At 42.2% G+C, this 17427-nt stretch overlaps 1 protein-coding gene across 5 annotated transcripts in view; it reads right to left on the reverse strand.

The window, feature by feature from the left end:
- Nucleotides 1–17427, reverse strand: part of LOC116741413 (S-adenosylmethionine synthase) — an 80660-nt gene that overhangs the window by 12069 nt on the left and 51164 nt on the right. For 2 of the 5 annotated variants that reach the window (XR_004346136.1, XM_032607867.1), the window contains exons 8-9: nt 1245–1322; nt 298–420 (exon numbers count right to left, since the gene is read on the reverse strand). Coding sequence is in view for 3 of the 5 variants with exons in the window: in XM_032607867.1 (XP_032463758.1) it covers nt 298–420; nt 1245–1322 (201 nt within the window). In the remaining 2 variants the exon portion in view is untranslated. Of the gene's footprint in view, nt 1–297; nt 421–1244; nt 1323–2295; nt 6881–17427 lie in introns of those variants that run through there. The other 3 variants (XM_032607868.1, XM_032607869.1, XM_032607871.1) reach the window with 3 other exon arrangements.

Consider the following 17427-nt stretch of genomic DNA (forward strand, 5'->3'; position numbering starts at 1 on the left):
GAAGATGCACACAGAGACCAGCCCCAGAGCCCGGCAGAGAACACGTCCCCAACAGAGGGCAGCTCCTTGTACTGGGAGCTTCCTCCTCTTCCAAGATGGCAGGACCATGAACAAGACCAGAGTCAGCCATGGCTGGACGGGGGCTGATCCGCCTGGGCTGCCACCCTGCTGTACCAGAGGCTGTGAGCCCTGGACCCTGGCAGGCGGGCCTAGGAGCGTTCTTCCCCTGGGAGGCATCTGCTCTTCCAGGAGACGGAGAGCCTCAGGTGGGACTCAGCCCCGGGGCCCTGGCCTCACCCTTGGCCGAGTCGTCGTAGCCGATGTGCTTGATGGTGTCCCGCACCACCCGCTGGTAGTCCACCATGGCCATGGAGGTGATCTCCCCACACAGCAGCACCATGCCCGTCTTACACACCGTCTCTGAAGCGAAGGAGACATGTTAGTGGCCACGTGCTGGCGAAGGGGGCTCCACACCTGGACCTCTCACAGTGCTGAGACAGAGACACGCAAGGAGCCGCACGAGGAATGGACTCCAGAAGGAAGTCATGATGCTAATAAGGGGAGCAAATCCCGGCACGAGTGCCGACCATTTCACAGGCCACCCGGAGAACTGCTGCTCGGAAAGAACGGGTCACACCTGACTTTTCACACCTCGCACTTACTACTGCATACTTGCCTGACCCTGAACTACTTATTCAGCCTCAGCTGTTGGGTGAAGATAATCATAAGACCGCTTTGTGGATTAGAATGAGACACTAGCTGTATGCGGTCATAAAGAATGCAGAATGCAGCCAACATACGTGAGGCCTCTCCTGCCCCCTTATTGCTAAAACTCCACTGTGGGCTTTAGGCATGGGGTCCTGAGCAGAGAATCAAGGCAGGTTATTTGTAAAGATGTCAGGGTCAAGTCCACCCTCAGAGGGGCACGGGTCCCTACAGTGCTCATTCTGGGGGCTAGGGTGGCCCTGGAGAGGGAAGGGTGGGTCTGTACAGCAAAAAGGACAGGGTGCTGACCATGAGGAGAGCGGGGCTCTGATCTCCATGCCGGGACCCCTACCCCGTGACCTTGGCCAAGGGCCTGATTAAGCTGCACCCAAGATCTCCTCAGTAAAGTGAGGGGGCTAGACCTATCACCCCTGGAGCCCTCCAGGCTCTGAAGTCCCCGGCTCTCTGCTGTGCTGAAGGCACAGCTTTCAAGCTCAGCCCACTCAGGTCTCCAGCAGGAGGGATTAGGCGTTTCTTACCGCAGGCCACCTTGGCATTGGGGTCCTGCTTGAGATGCGCATCCAGCACTGCATCGCTGATCTGGTCACAGATCTTATCTGGACAAGAATGAACATGTGTAAGAATCACAGGAATATTAAGCCTAGCAAACTGAAATGTTAAAATAATTAGGTATTTCGTCAGTTTACATATCGAATCTACCTAAGAGGACACTTTTTAAATACGAGAAATTATAAATTTTTTGGAATTTTAATTTCTTCCCACTTCTGCCTTAATATTGGATGATGTATACTATATAAAGTCATAAAATTCCCTAAAAAAGGAAATATATTCCAAAACCAGTTACAAGAGCCTAAAGCAATTCACACACACACACACACACACACACACACACACACACACTCTTCTAACTAAAAAGTATCTCATTCCTCAGCATATTCCCTTTAATTCTAACATCTAGAAAAGTCCTAGAAACAGAAGTTAAAACACTAACTGATGACATCGGTAAGATTAGGTGCCAAGAGGCGGACTAGGATGGGACAGACACATGGTACCGCTGGCCCCGCAAGACGCAGTGCGCTGTGTAGAAAATACCACGCCCAGTTCTGGGACTACACCTGTAAGAATCGCGTAAGAGAACCTCTGCACATTACTGCCACTGCTGTTTTGCAGAATACTTCCACAAGCAGCTCTCAGATCCTTCCCGCCGTCACTCAGCCTCCTGAAAGCCGGATATCCTAACAGCTGGGTTTGACCTCCTCAATCAAGGTGGGACTGACAAAGAGTCCAACATGAACTGGCATTTCATCTTATTCTACGATTTGCCTTAAAGACTCCCCATGGCCTAGGGCTTCCCTGGTGGCGCAGTGGTTAAGAATCCGCCTGCCAGCGCAGGGGACACAGGTTCGAGCCCTGGCCCGGGAAGATCCCACATGCCGCGGAGCAACTAAGCCCATGCGTCACAACTACTGAGCCTGCGCTCTAGAGCCCGCGAGCCACAACTACTGAAGACCACGTGCCTAGAGCCCGTGCTCTGCAACAAGAGAAGCCACAACAATGAGAAGCCCGCGCAACGCAACGAAGAGTAGCCCCCGCTTGCCGCAACTAGAGAAGGCCTGCACGTAGCAACAAACACCCAACGCAGCCAAAAATAAAAACAAGTAAATCAATAAATTTTTAAAAAAAGACTCCCCATGGTCGAGTATGTAGACACTGTGGAAAAATCCACTCTTGCTTTGGCGTCATGTTCACAAATTCAGGAAAAAAAGTGACATCTATTTACACATATTACATCTCATTTAGTGTTCAAAAATACCCATAGAGTCTGCTCTTAGTAAATTAATAAGTTTTTTTCCAGCTTTATTTGGGTATAATTGGTATATAAAAATCTGCATATAATTAATGTATGTAATTTGGTAAGTTTGGTCATATGTACATACGTGTATTACCATCACCACCATCAAGGTTTAATAAACATCCATCACCTCCAAAATCTCGTGTCCCGCCTGTCGTTTTTTAAGTTTTTAAATTAAGGATGCAGGTCCAGAATCAAGCATTTCTGCTTTTGAAAGTGCCTATTAAGTTCTGTAGTTAAAATGTTAGTTAATCTGAAGGTGAATTCTCTAATCTTTCCTTCAGAAACTGCTACTAAACATATATTTGAGTTTTTCTATCTTCCTGCAGATCCTGTTCATAAATCTAGGTTTGCCTGAGTCCAAGCCTCTGCAACCCCCTACCAATCATGGCCTCCTGCTCCCAAAGATCCACTTTAGACCCAGCCATCAGGCCTCCTAGGAGCCACTCACACAACACCCATGGATGACTCTGCTCGTTTAGACGACACAGGTCACATGTTTCCAATGCACACAGGGAAATAGGATAAGGGATATTTATTAGGGATAAAGCTGGAGTTGAGCAAGGGTATTAAGACAGCTTCACAGACTAAGATAATGCCTTAGGAGGTCCTTTCTGAACTGTTTCTTGAGGCTTTCGAAATTTCTATCAATATCACTTAGTAGTCTTAAGACAGCCAATGTTGGTTTTCATGGAAGTTGAAAAAGAAGCATTAATTTTATCTTTGTGATGGAGAGGAGTTCAGCACTGGAATGACAAGCAGAAAGACACCAAGGAAACTGTCTTAACATGAATGGCTAATTTATAGTGGCAAGCGCAAGGAGAATCAGGCAAATTGAAGGGCTGCCATTAAGTAGACAAAACAGCCAACTGATTGGCTGGAATTTTCATTCTCTGTCCATTGAGCACATTGTTGTGTGTACAATGGGACCACTGGCCACTGCGTGACAAAGCACCCACTTCCTCCGCATGGAGCGAATCCTATCTATGGCCATCTCCTAACCTGTATATGGCTTTCACACGTCATGGAGCTGTCCAGAATATGTCAGACATAGCAATGGATCTGAGATTATGAGTACGGTAAACCTAGAAACTTCATAAAGTCGTGCAGAATTAAAGATGCTATTTACGTTGAATTGAGCTAAGTCACATACAAAACTCAGTTTAAGCCAAGATTTCTCAATGGCAATACTGACCTTTGGGGCTGGAAAATTTCTTCTTTGTGGGGGATGGTCTTGTGCATTCAGGGTGTTTAGAAGCACACCTGGCCTCTCTCCACTAAATGCCAGTCTCACCCCACGCCCACCCCGCCCCCCGACAGCTGTGACAGCCAAAACGTTCCAGACACCACAAAATGCCCTTGCGGGAAAAGGGCACACCCTCCCCAGCTGAGAACCAGCGGCTGAAGCATATGGAGGGAGCAGTGCGCTGAGGTATCTAAAGCTGGGCTACGAGGTATGAAAGCTAAAGCTCTTTGAGAAAGAACAAGGATGAGGAAGATGAAAAAAAGTCAGACTTGGTGATGATTAGTGACCAAGAACTTCAAATACTCTAGCGAATTTTGAAGAGGTGCTTAAATACATAAATCAGTGTGTCTGGCCCCCAAGGTTCTCCTAGACCAGTGGTTCTGAAAGTGTGGCTCCCTCATCAGCAACATCATCATCGCCTGGGAACTTCTTAAGAATGCAAATTCTTGAGCCTCACCCAAGATCTACTAAATCCGAAACTCTGGGGGTGGAGCCCAGCACGTTGTGTTCTAACAAGCCCGTGGGGTGACGCTGATGCGCCCTGAAGCCTGGGAACCACTGTCCCAGAAAGTTGAGGCTCCCACTGTGGTCTTCACGGAAGCCTCTCTCGTTTCCCCACATCACAGTCCTCCTACCTTTCAGAGACCCAATAAAATGCTGGAGTTTTCTTCCAGAGATCCGTCTCAGCCCCTGTTGAGGACGCACTGCCGTTCATTTCTCAACTGCACATGCTTTACATGCAAAACTTAGTGACCCGTGGTCTTGCTTGCGGGAACATTCTCTGTTGACTTAAGCTGCTCATTGATAATAAAGCTTTACTCAAAAAAAAAAAAATCTCTATATATAGAGTTAATACCTGATGATACATTTTACACGTATGTTTATCCAACCAACCGTGTGTTCTCTGTCGCAGTCCCACTGTGAGGAGATGCTGGTGGTGGGCTGCGGCACAGATCCTCGGCTTTGTTAACTTACAATCTATTATTTGCATAACAAGTGACTGTTTTACAAGACTGCAAATTAACAGAATAAAAAAATACTGCATATTGTTCTTGCCAAGACCCCTTACAGTTACTGACACACACCGTTTTCCAGGCCTTCAGTAACAGCGACCCCCACCCCCGGTACAGGTCACCATCCAACCAGGACCACCTACTTACCCGGGTGCCCCTCTCCTACAGATTCCGAGGTGAACATGAAGGCCCCTTCCTCACTTAGAGAATGGTCACACAAGCCATCCACCGGTCCATTCATCTCTTCACACTGTCCACTCGGCTTCTTCAAGGTAACAATTTTAATGCTGGGACTTGGCCTGAAGGTTCTGTTTGTTTCCTTCTTTAAACCCAACAGGCTCGTCTCCGCAGAGCCACAGGGCTCACTTCTGCCTAAGTGCCTGCAAGCGCACGTGAGGGTAAAGGTGCGGAGGGATGAGAAGGGAGGGACTGGAGAAGGATGTGTCACTCCCTCCAACTGGCCAGAGCTTGCTCCTGAGTGACTCCTATATATGGAAAAGTGAAAGTGCCTGAATAATCATGTGAGAAAATTGGAGGAGTCCACTTCCGGGGTGTGTGTGTGTGTGTGTGTCTTCTCACCTTGAGGAATTTCAGCCCTTAGCTCTCATCTCCCAAGCCCTAAGCCTGTGGCCAATGTATGGCAAAGAAGGTTGTACAGATTCTGCATAACTGAAGCTCCTCTGGGACTCTGCTTTAGCTCTGCAGCTCATCTCCTCAGTGCACCAAGGTTAACATCCCACGTTGGAGGCGGGGGTCTGTGGTTACTCAGGGATACAAATAAATAGGAAGCAAAAAAACTCCTGCCCAGAGATATGGTTTAGGCTGAGATTACAGCACAGGACGCCTTTGCTCTTGGGTGCCCTGCCTCCTCGCCCACACCTTGTCTGAATTGGGCTCTTCCCCTTCTTCTACCTTCTCAGAGCAAGAATATGCACCTATATTCTGAGTCAGCTTGGATGTTACACAACAGATTCATTTAGAGGAAAAACTTTCGAGCCCACATTTTTCTGCTAATAGAAATCACAGAAACTGTCAACTTCTCTAAGACGCTGGCAATCACATTAACAAGCAAGATGTTAGAAAAGTATCCGCACGGGCTACAGAGAACAATGATTTCTGGAAAAGGATTCCTGAGAGGCAGATTCATTATGGGGAAATCATCAGAGTCCAGTTTCCCAAAGCTTCTTATGATAAATTGGTCCTATACACGTGAGAAACATCCTGCTCACGTGACTCCTGCATTATTTTTGCTTTGACCAAGAAAAGAAGTGGACGGGATTATATCCTGAACCAATTCCTACACTAAAGGACAGCATCTTTCACTTCACTCCCTCCCACTCTCAGATCTAGCTGCATCCTCAGGCCCAAGGAACAATAGGGAATTGAGATCACGGAGAGTGAGAATGGGTGGAGAAACTGGTTCCCACTAGAATGCAATACAAAGTAATCAACCAAAACCTTGTGCATCAAGCACCGGACTGTGGGAAGCAAAAGGGAGGACACAATTGCCCCAACGAACAGTTCTGGCAACCAAATCCCCTCTGTACCTATGAGCATTTAAATTTTTTTTTTTCCAAATCTTGAGTTTTCCAACTGGTCAACAGTGGCAGTACTATCCCTCCAGGGAATTAAAATCATTATTAAAGCGATGTCTTCTGGGATAAAGTAAGAGATTTTACATATACACATTTAATCAGAGGCATTTTACAAACAGGGAGCTAGAATGCTCAGTCACAAGACTGCAGAAGGTCCAAAGAGGAAGAGGCCACTGGGAAGGGACGGAAAATGAGGAATCAAACAGGGACTTTAGACAACATAGCCTTGTCCCTGTCAACACACAGGAATCCTGCTGTTTGCACTTAAAATATTTCAACATCACTGTCCTTTTGTAAATTTCTTCTGGGTACACTGGTTTCAAACCTGGAGGCAATGTGAGCTAATGTTTAATGTGAACTGTAGACCTAGGTTACCGTAGCATTTACAACGACAGCCATTAGGTTCTAAATGTGCTTTAAGAGCAAGATGAAGTTTCAAGTACTCATGCAGATTCCTAGAGCTTGCAAGAAGCCAGAAAACAAAGCAGCCTAATGGGGCGGGGGCGGGGGTGGGGGAGTGGGTGGGATGGAGGGGACAATGTCGGGTCCGGAGAAGCGGCACTTTCAGAAACGTATGCAGGAGGCTTCTGCAGCCTGGACATAAATGCAGAGTGAGGGAAGGATCTGGAAGGCACCTAGTTGAGTATCCATCTTATATGAGTCTCATATGACATCCCTACTAACTACTAGGCCACCGTACCCTCTTTCAGTAGATAAATGTTAACAAGAAGTGCACAAAACACGGTGGCTGGGAGTGCAGGCTTCAGGGCTGGAGTCCTGTTTTGCCTCTAACCCACTATGCACCCTGGGGTAGGCTTCCTACACTCTCTAGGCTGCTGTTTCCTCATCTTTAAAGCAGGTTAAATAATTACCTACCTCAGAGCATTGCTGTCCGAACTACAAGAGATCACATGGGTATGCTGAGTATTGAGCATAGTGCTAGCACACACTAAGGGTTTAATAAAATATTACCTAAGCACCTTCTATGTACATATACATGATTTTCTTCTGAAAAAAAAATAGCTCACCAGATACATGTTATTTGCATCTTGCTTTTCACAATATAATACGGTCCTCTTTTTACATCTCAACATATAGGCAGACCTCATTTTTAGCACTTGACTAGTATCCCACAATGAGGATATACCGTAAATTATTTAACCACTCATTCCCCAATGGCTGGATATTTTCAACTTCTAATTATTTAGTGTTACCATAATGCTGCAGAGTAGATACTAATCACTGGCATCCTTTTGTAAAAAGACAAAATGCAAGGGCCTGGCAATGCTGAACTAGACCAAAGATTTCCCTTTTGTAATAAATTTTACCCAGTTAGAGAAAAGAAACAGCACTTCAACAATGAGTTAAAACAGCAGCATCAATCTGCCCCCTTCAGATATAATTGGCAGACCTTGGCAATGACATAATTACTTAGAGAGCTGAACCTACAAGAACTACATAGTCCTAATCTGCTATCATAAACTCAAATTAAAGCCTCCCTTACGCAAAGACTGTCCTGTTCTCCCTTACGCATGAATTGTCCTAATGTCCCCTGACCCAGCCCCACTGATTACCTAAGTCCAATACGTGTCAAAGGCCCAGAGTTGATCTCACTTCCATGTAGCAACCTTCAACTCTAAACCTCTGCTAACTAATCTCTGAAGAAACCTGCCTTTGAAAATATCACTTTCAGTTAGATTTACCCCTGAGGAATCTCTAAATGTAAAATACCAAGTGGAAAACCATGTTTCCGATGAACAGTATATGTAAGCCACACTGACCAGTTTCAGGAATAAGCTTAAGGGCACCTTATCCCACAATACACCATGAGGCAGCAGAACTAGTGGAAAGCAGCTGGCCAATGGTGCCCTTTGCCTGCCCCTGCACTGCCATGTATGATGGCTATGCCATAGGCAGAAGAAAGGTCAGTTTGATGACCTAAAACTCTGATGCAGAAGTGGAGTGTGCATCCACCTCTTAAATGCTGTTTAAGTGCAAACATTTCTAAACTTTGGTGAGAAACTCCCCTAACTTAAATGGCATAATAACCACATGGAATATTTGCTTCTTTTGCCCTCATTAAACACAAACTTTTCTCACATATGTCATCCTGGAACACAAATAACTTATTCATGAAAAAAGGTAAAACTGACTCAACACCACTTATTGAAGAGGCTGTCTTTTCCACATTGTGTATTTTTGCCTCCTCTGTCATAGATTAATTGACCATATGTGTGTGGGTTTATTTCTGAGCTCTCTATTCTGTTCCACTGATCTATGTGTCTATTTTTGTGCCATAACCATACTGTTTTGATTACTATAGATTTGTAGTATAGTCCGAAGTCAGGGAGCATGACACCTCTAGTTTTGTTCTTTTTTCTCAAGATTGCCTTTGTTATTTGGGGTCTTTTGTGGTTCCATACAAATTTTAGGATTATTTGTTCTAGTTGTGTGAAAAACATCATAGGTATTTTGATAGGGATTGCATAACACAGCTACATGTAAAAGAATGAAATCAGAACATTTTCTCACATCATATACAAAAATAAACGCAAAATTAACTAAAGACCTAAACGTAAGACTGAAAACCATAAAAATCCTAGAAGAAAACATAGGCAGTACCCTCTCTGATGTAAGTCTTAACAATATATTTTTGGGTCTGTCTCCTCAGGCAAGGGAAGCAAAAGCAAAAATAAACAAATGGAACCTAATTAAGTTCAAAAGTTTTTGCACATCAAAGGAAGCCATCAACAAAACGAAAGGACAAGCTACTGAATGGGAGAAGATATTTGCAAATGACATGCTTGATAAGGGGTTAATATCCAAAATATATAAAGAGCTCTTATAACTCAATATCCAAAAAACAAACAACCTGATTTTAAAATGGGCAGAAGACCTGAATAGACATTTTTCCAAAGAAGACATACAGATGTCCAACAGGCACTTGAAAAGATGATTAACATTTCTGATTATTAGAAAAGTGCAAATCAAAACTACAATGAGGTACCACCTCACACCAGTCAGAAAGGTCATCGTTAAAAAGTCTACAAATAAGAAATGCTGGAGAGGGTGTGGAGAAAAGGGAGCCCTCCTACACTGTTGGTGGGAATGTAAATTGGTACAGCCACTAGGGAAAACAGTATGGAGGTTCCTCAAAAAAAAGAAAGAAAGGAAGAAAAAAAGAAAGAAAACAGAGCTACCATATGATCCAGCAATTCTACTCCTGGGTATATATCCAAAGAAAACAAAAACACTAATGCAAAAAGATATATGCACCTTAATGTTTATAGCAGCATTATTTACAATAGCCAAGATGTGGAAGCAACCTATGTGTCCATCAACAGATGAACAGAAAAGATGTGGGGACTTCCCTGGTGGCGCAGTGGTTAAGAATCTGCCTGCCAATGCAGGGGACACAGGTTCGAGTGCTGGTCTAGGAAGATCCCGGAGCAACTAAGGCCGTGCGCTACAACTACTGAGCCTGTGCTCTAGAGCCCGCAAGCCACAGCTGTTGAGCCCACGAGCCACAACTACTGAAGCCCACATGCCTAGAGCCTGTGCTCCACAACAAGAGAAGCCACCACAAGGAGAAGCCTGCACGCCGCAATGAAGAGTAGCCCCCGATCTCCACAACTAGAGAAAGCCTGCGTGCAGCAACAAAGACCCAAAGCAGCCATAAATAAATAAATGAATTAATTTAAAAAAAGAAAAAAAGATGTGGGGTGTGTGTGTGTATATATACTATACACACATACACATGCACAATGGAATATTATTCAGCCATAAAGAAGAATGAAACTGCCACTTTCAACAACATGGATGGATCTGGAGGGTATTATGCTTAGTGAAGTAAGTCACACAGAGAAAGACAAATACTGTATGTTTTCACATATATGTGTAATCTAAAACATAAAACAAATGAATATAACAAAACAGAAACAGACTCATAGATACAGAGAACAAACAAGTCACTACCAGTGGGGAGAAGTGGGGAGGGACAAGATAGAAGAAGGAGATTAAGAGGTACAAACTACTAGGTATAAAATAAATAAGATACAAGGATGTAATGTATAACACAGGGGATATAGCCAATATTTTATAGTCATTTTTTTTTTTTTTTTTGTGGTATGCGGGCCTCTCACTGTTGTGGCCTCTCCTGTTGCGGAGCACAGGCTCCGGAAGCGCAGGCTCATCAGCCATGGTTCACGGGCCCAACCGCTCCGCGGCATGTGGGATCTTCCTGGACCGGGGCACGAACCCGCGTCCCCTGCATCGGCAGGCGGACTCCCAACCACTGCGCCACCAGGGAAGCCCTATAGTAATTTTAAATGGAGCATAATCTATAAAAATATTGAATCACTATGTTGTACAGCTAAAACTAATAAAATTGTAAATAAGCTATACTTCAATTAAAAAAAAACTGACTCAGACTGTACATTTAAAAAGTTTTAGGTAATTTCAGCATTATGTGAGCTTCATCCAATAAAAAGTCCAAATAAGCACCCCATATATAACAGCTGTTCTGAAAAGGAAGAAAGAAATGTGGAAAGACTTCGTGGAATAAGCAGAACCTGAGCTAGACCCCAAAAGAATTACAGGATTTTAAAAGGCAGCAGAGAGAAAGGGAGGCTCTGGGGGGGCAGGTGGGGAGACTTCACAGCCAAGAAGCCACAGCATTAATTAGAGTTTGTACACTGCTCTGACTCCAACTGAGGGGTGGGGATAACTGGGCAGGGAGGTAGAGGGATGGGAAGCCAGGGAGGTCAGGAGCTGGGATTCAGAGCAGTAAGTAGCCCTGCAGAGAGGCAAGAAAATGGGAGGTTCCATCTGACAGGAAAAGGCAGCTTCCCAGATGGCATTTGCAGAAGGCATTTCAAGGCAAAGGTGTTGGCCACAGCAGACTGAGGCAAAGGGTGACACTTAGGACAAGCAAGAATAGACCAAAAGCCTGGAAAGGAAGAGACTGGGGAAAGAGATATATGGGGAATAAGAGATTTTTAAAGCTACCACGTACACCAGGGAATCAAGAAGGCCAAGAACACGACCACAGCCAGACAGATCCTCAGAACAGGCCTGAGAAGACCCTAAGTTCTCACCTGTGGCTGAACTTCAGGGTCCCAAAAACAGGAAGTCAAGGGTAAGGCAGAGTTGTAGATGGCCTAGCTAAGCACTGAAGAATTCCCTAACATGGAGGCACTCTGCAAAGACTGGGAGAGTATTTTCTTCTTTTCTAGGATCCAGGTATATAAGGAAACTTTGTCAAAACACTAGCTAACCACTAAGCTAATGGAACACAGACTTCATTGGCCACACACAACAAAAGAATATAAAATAGTTCAGAAAAGTATTAAACAACAGTGACCCACAACAAATGGCAACAGCACATGCCAGGGAGAAGAGAATCTTATTCCAGAGTTGCCATATTATAAGATTCAAAATGTCCATTTTTCAACAAAAAATTACCAGGCATGCAAAGAAACAAAAAAGTACAGCCCATATGCAAGGAGGAAAAAAAAAAAGAAACTAATAGAAACTGTCCCTGAGGAAGCCCATGCATTGCACTTACTAGACAAAGATTTAAAATCAACTGTCATATATTCTCAAAGGTATAAAGGAACCACAGACAAAAAAATTAAAGGAAGCCAGCATGGTGTCTCACCAAACAGAATATCAATAAAGTGATAAAAATGAACCAACTAGGAATTTTGAAGCTGAAAAGTATAATAATAGAAATCAAGAATTCATTAAAGGGGTTCAACAGCAGATTCAGGCAGACAAAAGAGTCAGTGAATATGAAGATAGGCCAACTGAGATTGTTCAGTTAGAGAAGCAGAAATAGGAAAGAATAAAGAAAAATGAACAGAGTCAGAGAAGCACGTAGGATACCGTCAAGTTTAACAACATGTGTATATGGGAATCTCACAGGGATAGGAAAGAGAGAAAGGGGCAGAAAGAATACTTGAAGAAACAATGCTTAAAAACTTCCCAAATTTGGTGAAAGACACAAATTTACAGATTCAAGATTCTCAACAAAATCTAAGCAGGATAAAATCAAAGAGATCCACACTGACACACATTATAGTCAAACTTCTGAAGGACAGACAGAGAGAGATTCTTGAAAGCAGCAAGAGAGGCATCCCATGACATACAAGGAATCTTCTATAGTATTTTTTTTTTTTTGCAGTATGCGGGCCTCTCACTGTTGTGGCCTCTCCCATTGCGGAGCACAGGCTCCAGATGCGCAGGCTCAGCGGCCATGGCTCACGGGCCCAGCCGCTCCACGGCATGTGGGATCTTCCCGGACCAGGGCACGAACCCGTGTCCCCTGTATCGGCAGGCGGACTCTCAACCACTGCACCACCAGGGAAGCCCCTCTTCTGTAGTATTAACAGACAATTTCTCTTCAGAAACTGTGGAAGCCAGAAGGCAATGAGATAACATATTTAAAGTATTGAAAGGAAAAAAAGAAAACCTGTCAACCAAGAATTCTACATCCAACAAAATTATACTTCAAAAATGAAGGGGAAATTAAGACATTCAGATAAATAAAAACTGAGGGAGTTTGTCACAGTAGACATGTCCTATATGGAACGCTAAAGGGAGGCTCTGGAGCTGAAATTAAAGGACAGCAGACAGTAACTCCAAGCCACACGAAGAGAAATAACAATGGTACATACACAGGTACATAGGTAAACATAAAATGTAGTATTATTGGAGTTTTCTTTCATAACTCTTTTTGTATTTAAAAGACAAATGTATAAAACAATTATAAACCTTTGTTAATGGACACAGTATGTATAAAGTTGCAATTAGGGCCAATAAACATGACAGAGGAGACCGACTGAGCAGTGTCTCTGTATACTACTGAAACTGTGTTGGTATTAATTCAAACTTGATTGCTATGAATTTAAGATGTTAACTGTAATCCACTAAGGAAAAAATCCAGTAAGGTAAGCACTAAGGAAAAAAAAAACCCTAAAGTATATACAGAAAAAGAAACAGCAAAATGGCTGAAGTCCTTTTTCATCCACAATTATTTTAAATATAAATGAATTAAACTCTCCAATTAAAAGGCAGAATGTATTAAAAACAAAACATGATCCAACTATATACTGTTATAAGAGACTCACTTTAGATCCAAATACACAAATAGATTGAAAGTGACAGGATGGAAAAAGATATTCTACACAAATAATAACCAGAAGAGAGCTAGGATGGCTAACCTAATATCAGAGAAAATAGAATTTAAGTTAAAAATTGTTACAAAATAATTACTTTATATATTGATAAAAGGATAAAGCCATTGAGAAGATATAACCAATATAAACATATATACACCTAACAACAGAGCACCAAAATACATAGAACAAAAACTGACAGAATTGAAGGTAGAAATAGTTGGAGATTTCAATATCCCATTTTCAATAATGGACAGAATAATTATACAGAAGATCAATAAGGAAACAGAGGACTTGAACAACACTACAGACCAACTAGACCTAACTGATGCATATAGAAAAGTCCCCCCGAAAACATAATATAGATTCTTCTCAACTACACATGGAACATTCTCCAGAATAGACCATATATTAGGTGACAAAACTCTCAATAAATTTGAAAAGACTGAAATCATACAAAGTATCTTCTTTGACCACAATGGAATGAAGATAGACATCAGTAACAAGAGGAAAACTAGAAAATTCACAAAAACATGAAAATTAACCTGCACAGTCTTGAGTCAAAAAGAAATTATAAATGAAATTAGAAAATACATTGACATGAAGGAAAATAAACATTACCAAATTTATGTTATGTAGCAAAAGCAGTGCTCAGAGTGAAATTTATAGCTGTAAATGCTTATATATTTTTTAAAAGATTCCAAACCAATAACTTAATTTTACACCTTAAAAACCTAGGAAGAACATGTTAAACCCAAAGCTAGCAGAGGGATAACATAATAGAAATTAGAACAGAGATAAATGAAATAGAGACTAGGAAAAAATAGAATCAACAAAACGAAAAGTTACTTCTTTGAAAAACCAACAAAATTGATAAACATTGAGCTCAATAGACCAAAAGACATCAAAGAGAAGACTGAAATTATTAAAAGCAGAAATAAAGTTGGTGACATTAGTACAGACCTTAAAATAAAAGGGACTATAAGAGTATACATGAACAATTGTAAGCCAATTAGATAACCTAGAAGAAATGAACAAATTTCTAGAAACATACAAACTACAAAAACTGACTCAAAAATAAATAGAAAATCTGAAAAGAACTATAGCAAGTCAAGAGATTGGATCACCAATCAAAAACCTTCCAATTAAAAACAACAACAAGAAAAAAACCTTCCAATAATGAAAAGCCCAGATCCAGATGATTTCACTGGTAAAGTCCCCCAAATCCTTAATTAAAGAATAATTAATACCAATCCTTCTCAAACTCTTCCAAAAAATAAAAGGAGGCAACACTTCCTAACTCATTCTATTTGGCCAGCATTACACTGAAACCAAAGCCAGACAAAGACATCAGAAAAGAACTATAGACCAATACTGTATTTCCTTATGAATACAGATGAAAGAGTCCTCAACAAAATAATAGCAAACAAGTTCCAGCAACATATTAAGAGAATTACACATCACGAACAAAGATGATTTATCCCAGGAATGCAAGGGTGACTAAAATATGAAAATCAGTGTAATACCCTACAGTGATAGAATGAAGGGGGAAAAAAACACATGATCATCTCATTTGATACAAGAAAAGCATCTGGAAAAACCAACTGTCTTACATGATAAAAAAACACTAAACAAACTTGGACTAGAAGGAACTTCCTCAACATGATAAATGGCATTTATGGAAAAACTACAGCTCACGTTATATTCAAAGGCGAATAACTGAAAGCTCCCCCCCCCCCCACCAAGATCAGGAACAAGAGAAGGATGCCCATTTCACCACTTCTATTCAACACTGTACTGGAAGTTCCAGCCAGAGCAAATGGGCAAGAAAAAGAAATAAAAGGCACTGAAATTGGAGAGAAAGAACTAAAACTATCTCTATTTGCAGATAACATAATCTTGCATATAGAAAATCCTAAGGAATCCACACAAAAGTAAACTATTAGAGCTTATAAACTAATTCAGCAAAGCTTTGGGGTACATGATCAACACACAAAAATCAGTTGTATTTCTATACATGATCAATGAACAATATGAAAAGGAAATTAAGAAAACAATTTCAGGGCTTCCCTGGTAGTGCAGTGGTTGAGAATCTGCCTGCCAATGTAGGGGACATGGGTTCGAGCCATGGTCTGGGAAGATCCCACATGCCGTGGAGCAACTAAGCCTGTGCACCATGACTACTGAGCCTGTGCTCTAGAGCCCACAAGCCACAACTTCTGAAGCCTGTGTGCCACAACTACGAAGTCCATGAGCCTAGAGCCCGTGTTCCGCAACAAGAGAAGCCACCCCACAGAGAGGTGGGATAGGGAGGGTGGGGGGGAGACGCAAGAGGGAGGGGGTATGGGGATATATGTATACGTATAGCTGATTCACTTTTTTATACAGCAGAAACTAATACACCATTGTAAAGCAATTATACTCCAATAAAGATGTTAAAAAAAGAGAAGCCCCAATGAGAAGCCCATGCACCGTAACGAAGACCCAAGACAGCCAAAAATAAATTAATTTAAAAAAAAGAAAACAATTCCATTTATAATAGCATCAGAAAGAATAAAGTAATTAGAAAAATTTAAAGAGGTTCAAGATTTTTACACTGGAAAACTAAAAATTGCTGAAATAAATTTTAAAAATTCTAAGTAAATGGAAAGACATCTCATATTCATGGGTTGGAAAACAAACTGTTACGATGGCAATGCTACCCAAAGCAATCTACAGATTCAATGCAATCTCTATCAAAATCCCAGAGGCCTCTTTTGCATAAATGTAAAAGCTTATCTTAAAATTAATATGGAATTGAAAAGGATCTCAAATAGCCAAGACAATCTTGAAAAAGAAAAATGAGGTCGGAGGACTCACATTTCCCAAATTTCAAAACTTACTACAAAGCTACAGCAATCAAAACAGTATCTGATACTGGCATAAGCAAAATGTTTCCAAAACTAGAAAGCAATACAACATCCCCAAACCTCTGGGTTTTCTTAGGCTGGTTTCTCATACTGAAATAAAAGCAAAACGTTTCATATTAAATGGTGCTGTGAGGTTCTACTTACAAGGTTCAATTGTATTAGGCTTCTTTTAAAAAAAAAGTTGAGTTTTATTCTGGTGTAATTTATGGTAACTGTGGGAAATTTTTAGAAAATACAGAAAAGAAAAATAATATAGTACATCCTTCCACTCATAGGTTGATGAGCATAGTTCATACATTGGTATATTTTCTCTTGAAGGAAATACATCCATATATCTATATAGGTATAGTCCCCTGTATGTGTTACTTAGATAAAAATTTGAGAGTTGGGGCTTCCCTGGTGGTGCAGCGGTTGAGAGTCCGCCTGCCGATGCAGGGGACGGGGGTTCGTGCCCCGGTCCGGGAAGATCCCACATGCCACAGAGCGGCTGGGCCTGTGAGCCATGGCCGCTGAGCCTGCGCGTCCAGAGCCTGTACTCCGCAACGGGAGAGGCCACAACAGTGAGAGGCCTGCGTACCGCAAAAAAAAAAAAAAAAAAATTGAGAGTTAATTAAACCTGTCAAGTTCTAGTTCCAAACAAGATGGAATAAGCACGATAAGCACACTCCACCCTGTCTCTCCCACTGAGTGCAGCTACAACATCTGGACAGAATGCACGGAGTAGCTGTTTGAGGATTCTGAAAAGCAAACAGTAGTAGGCAAATAGGGGAAGAGACCAAAAAGGCAGTGAGGTTCCCTTTTTTCCCCCCACTCCTGTATCCTGGACCCAAGGCAGTGCAAAACTCAGAAGTGGGTGCCAGGGCCCACACAGAGAAAGCTCTGGGAGAGGCCCTTTTATTGACTTGATC

The sequence above is a fragment of the Phocoena sinus genome, chromosome 16 (assembly GCF_008692025.1).
Source record: "Phocoena sinus isolate mPhoSin1 chromosome 16, mPhoSin1.pri, whole genome shotgun sequence".
Taxonomy (NCBI): Eukaryota; Metazoa; Chordata; class Mammalia; order Artiodactyla; family Phocoenidae; genus Phocoena; species Phocoena sinus.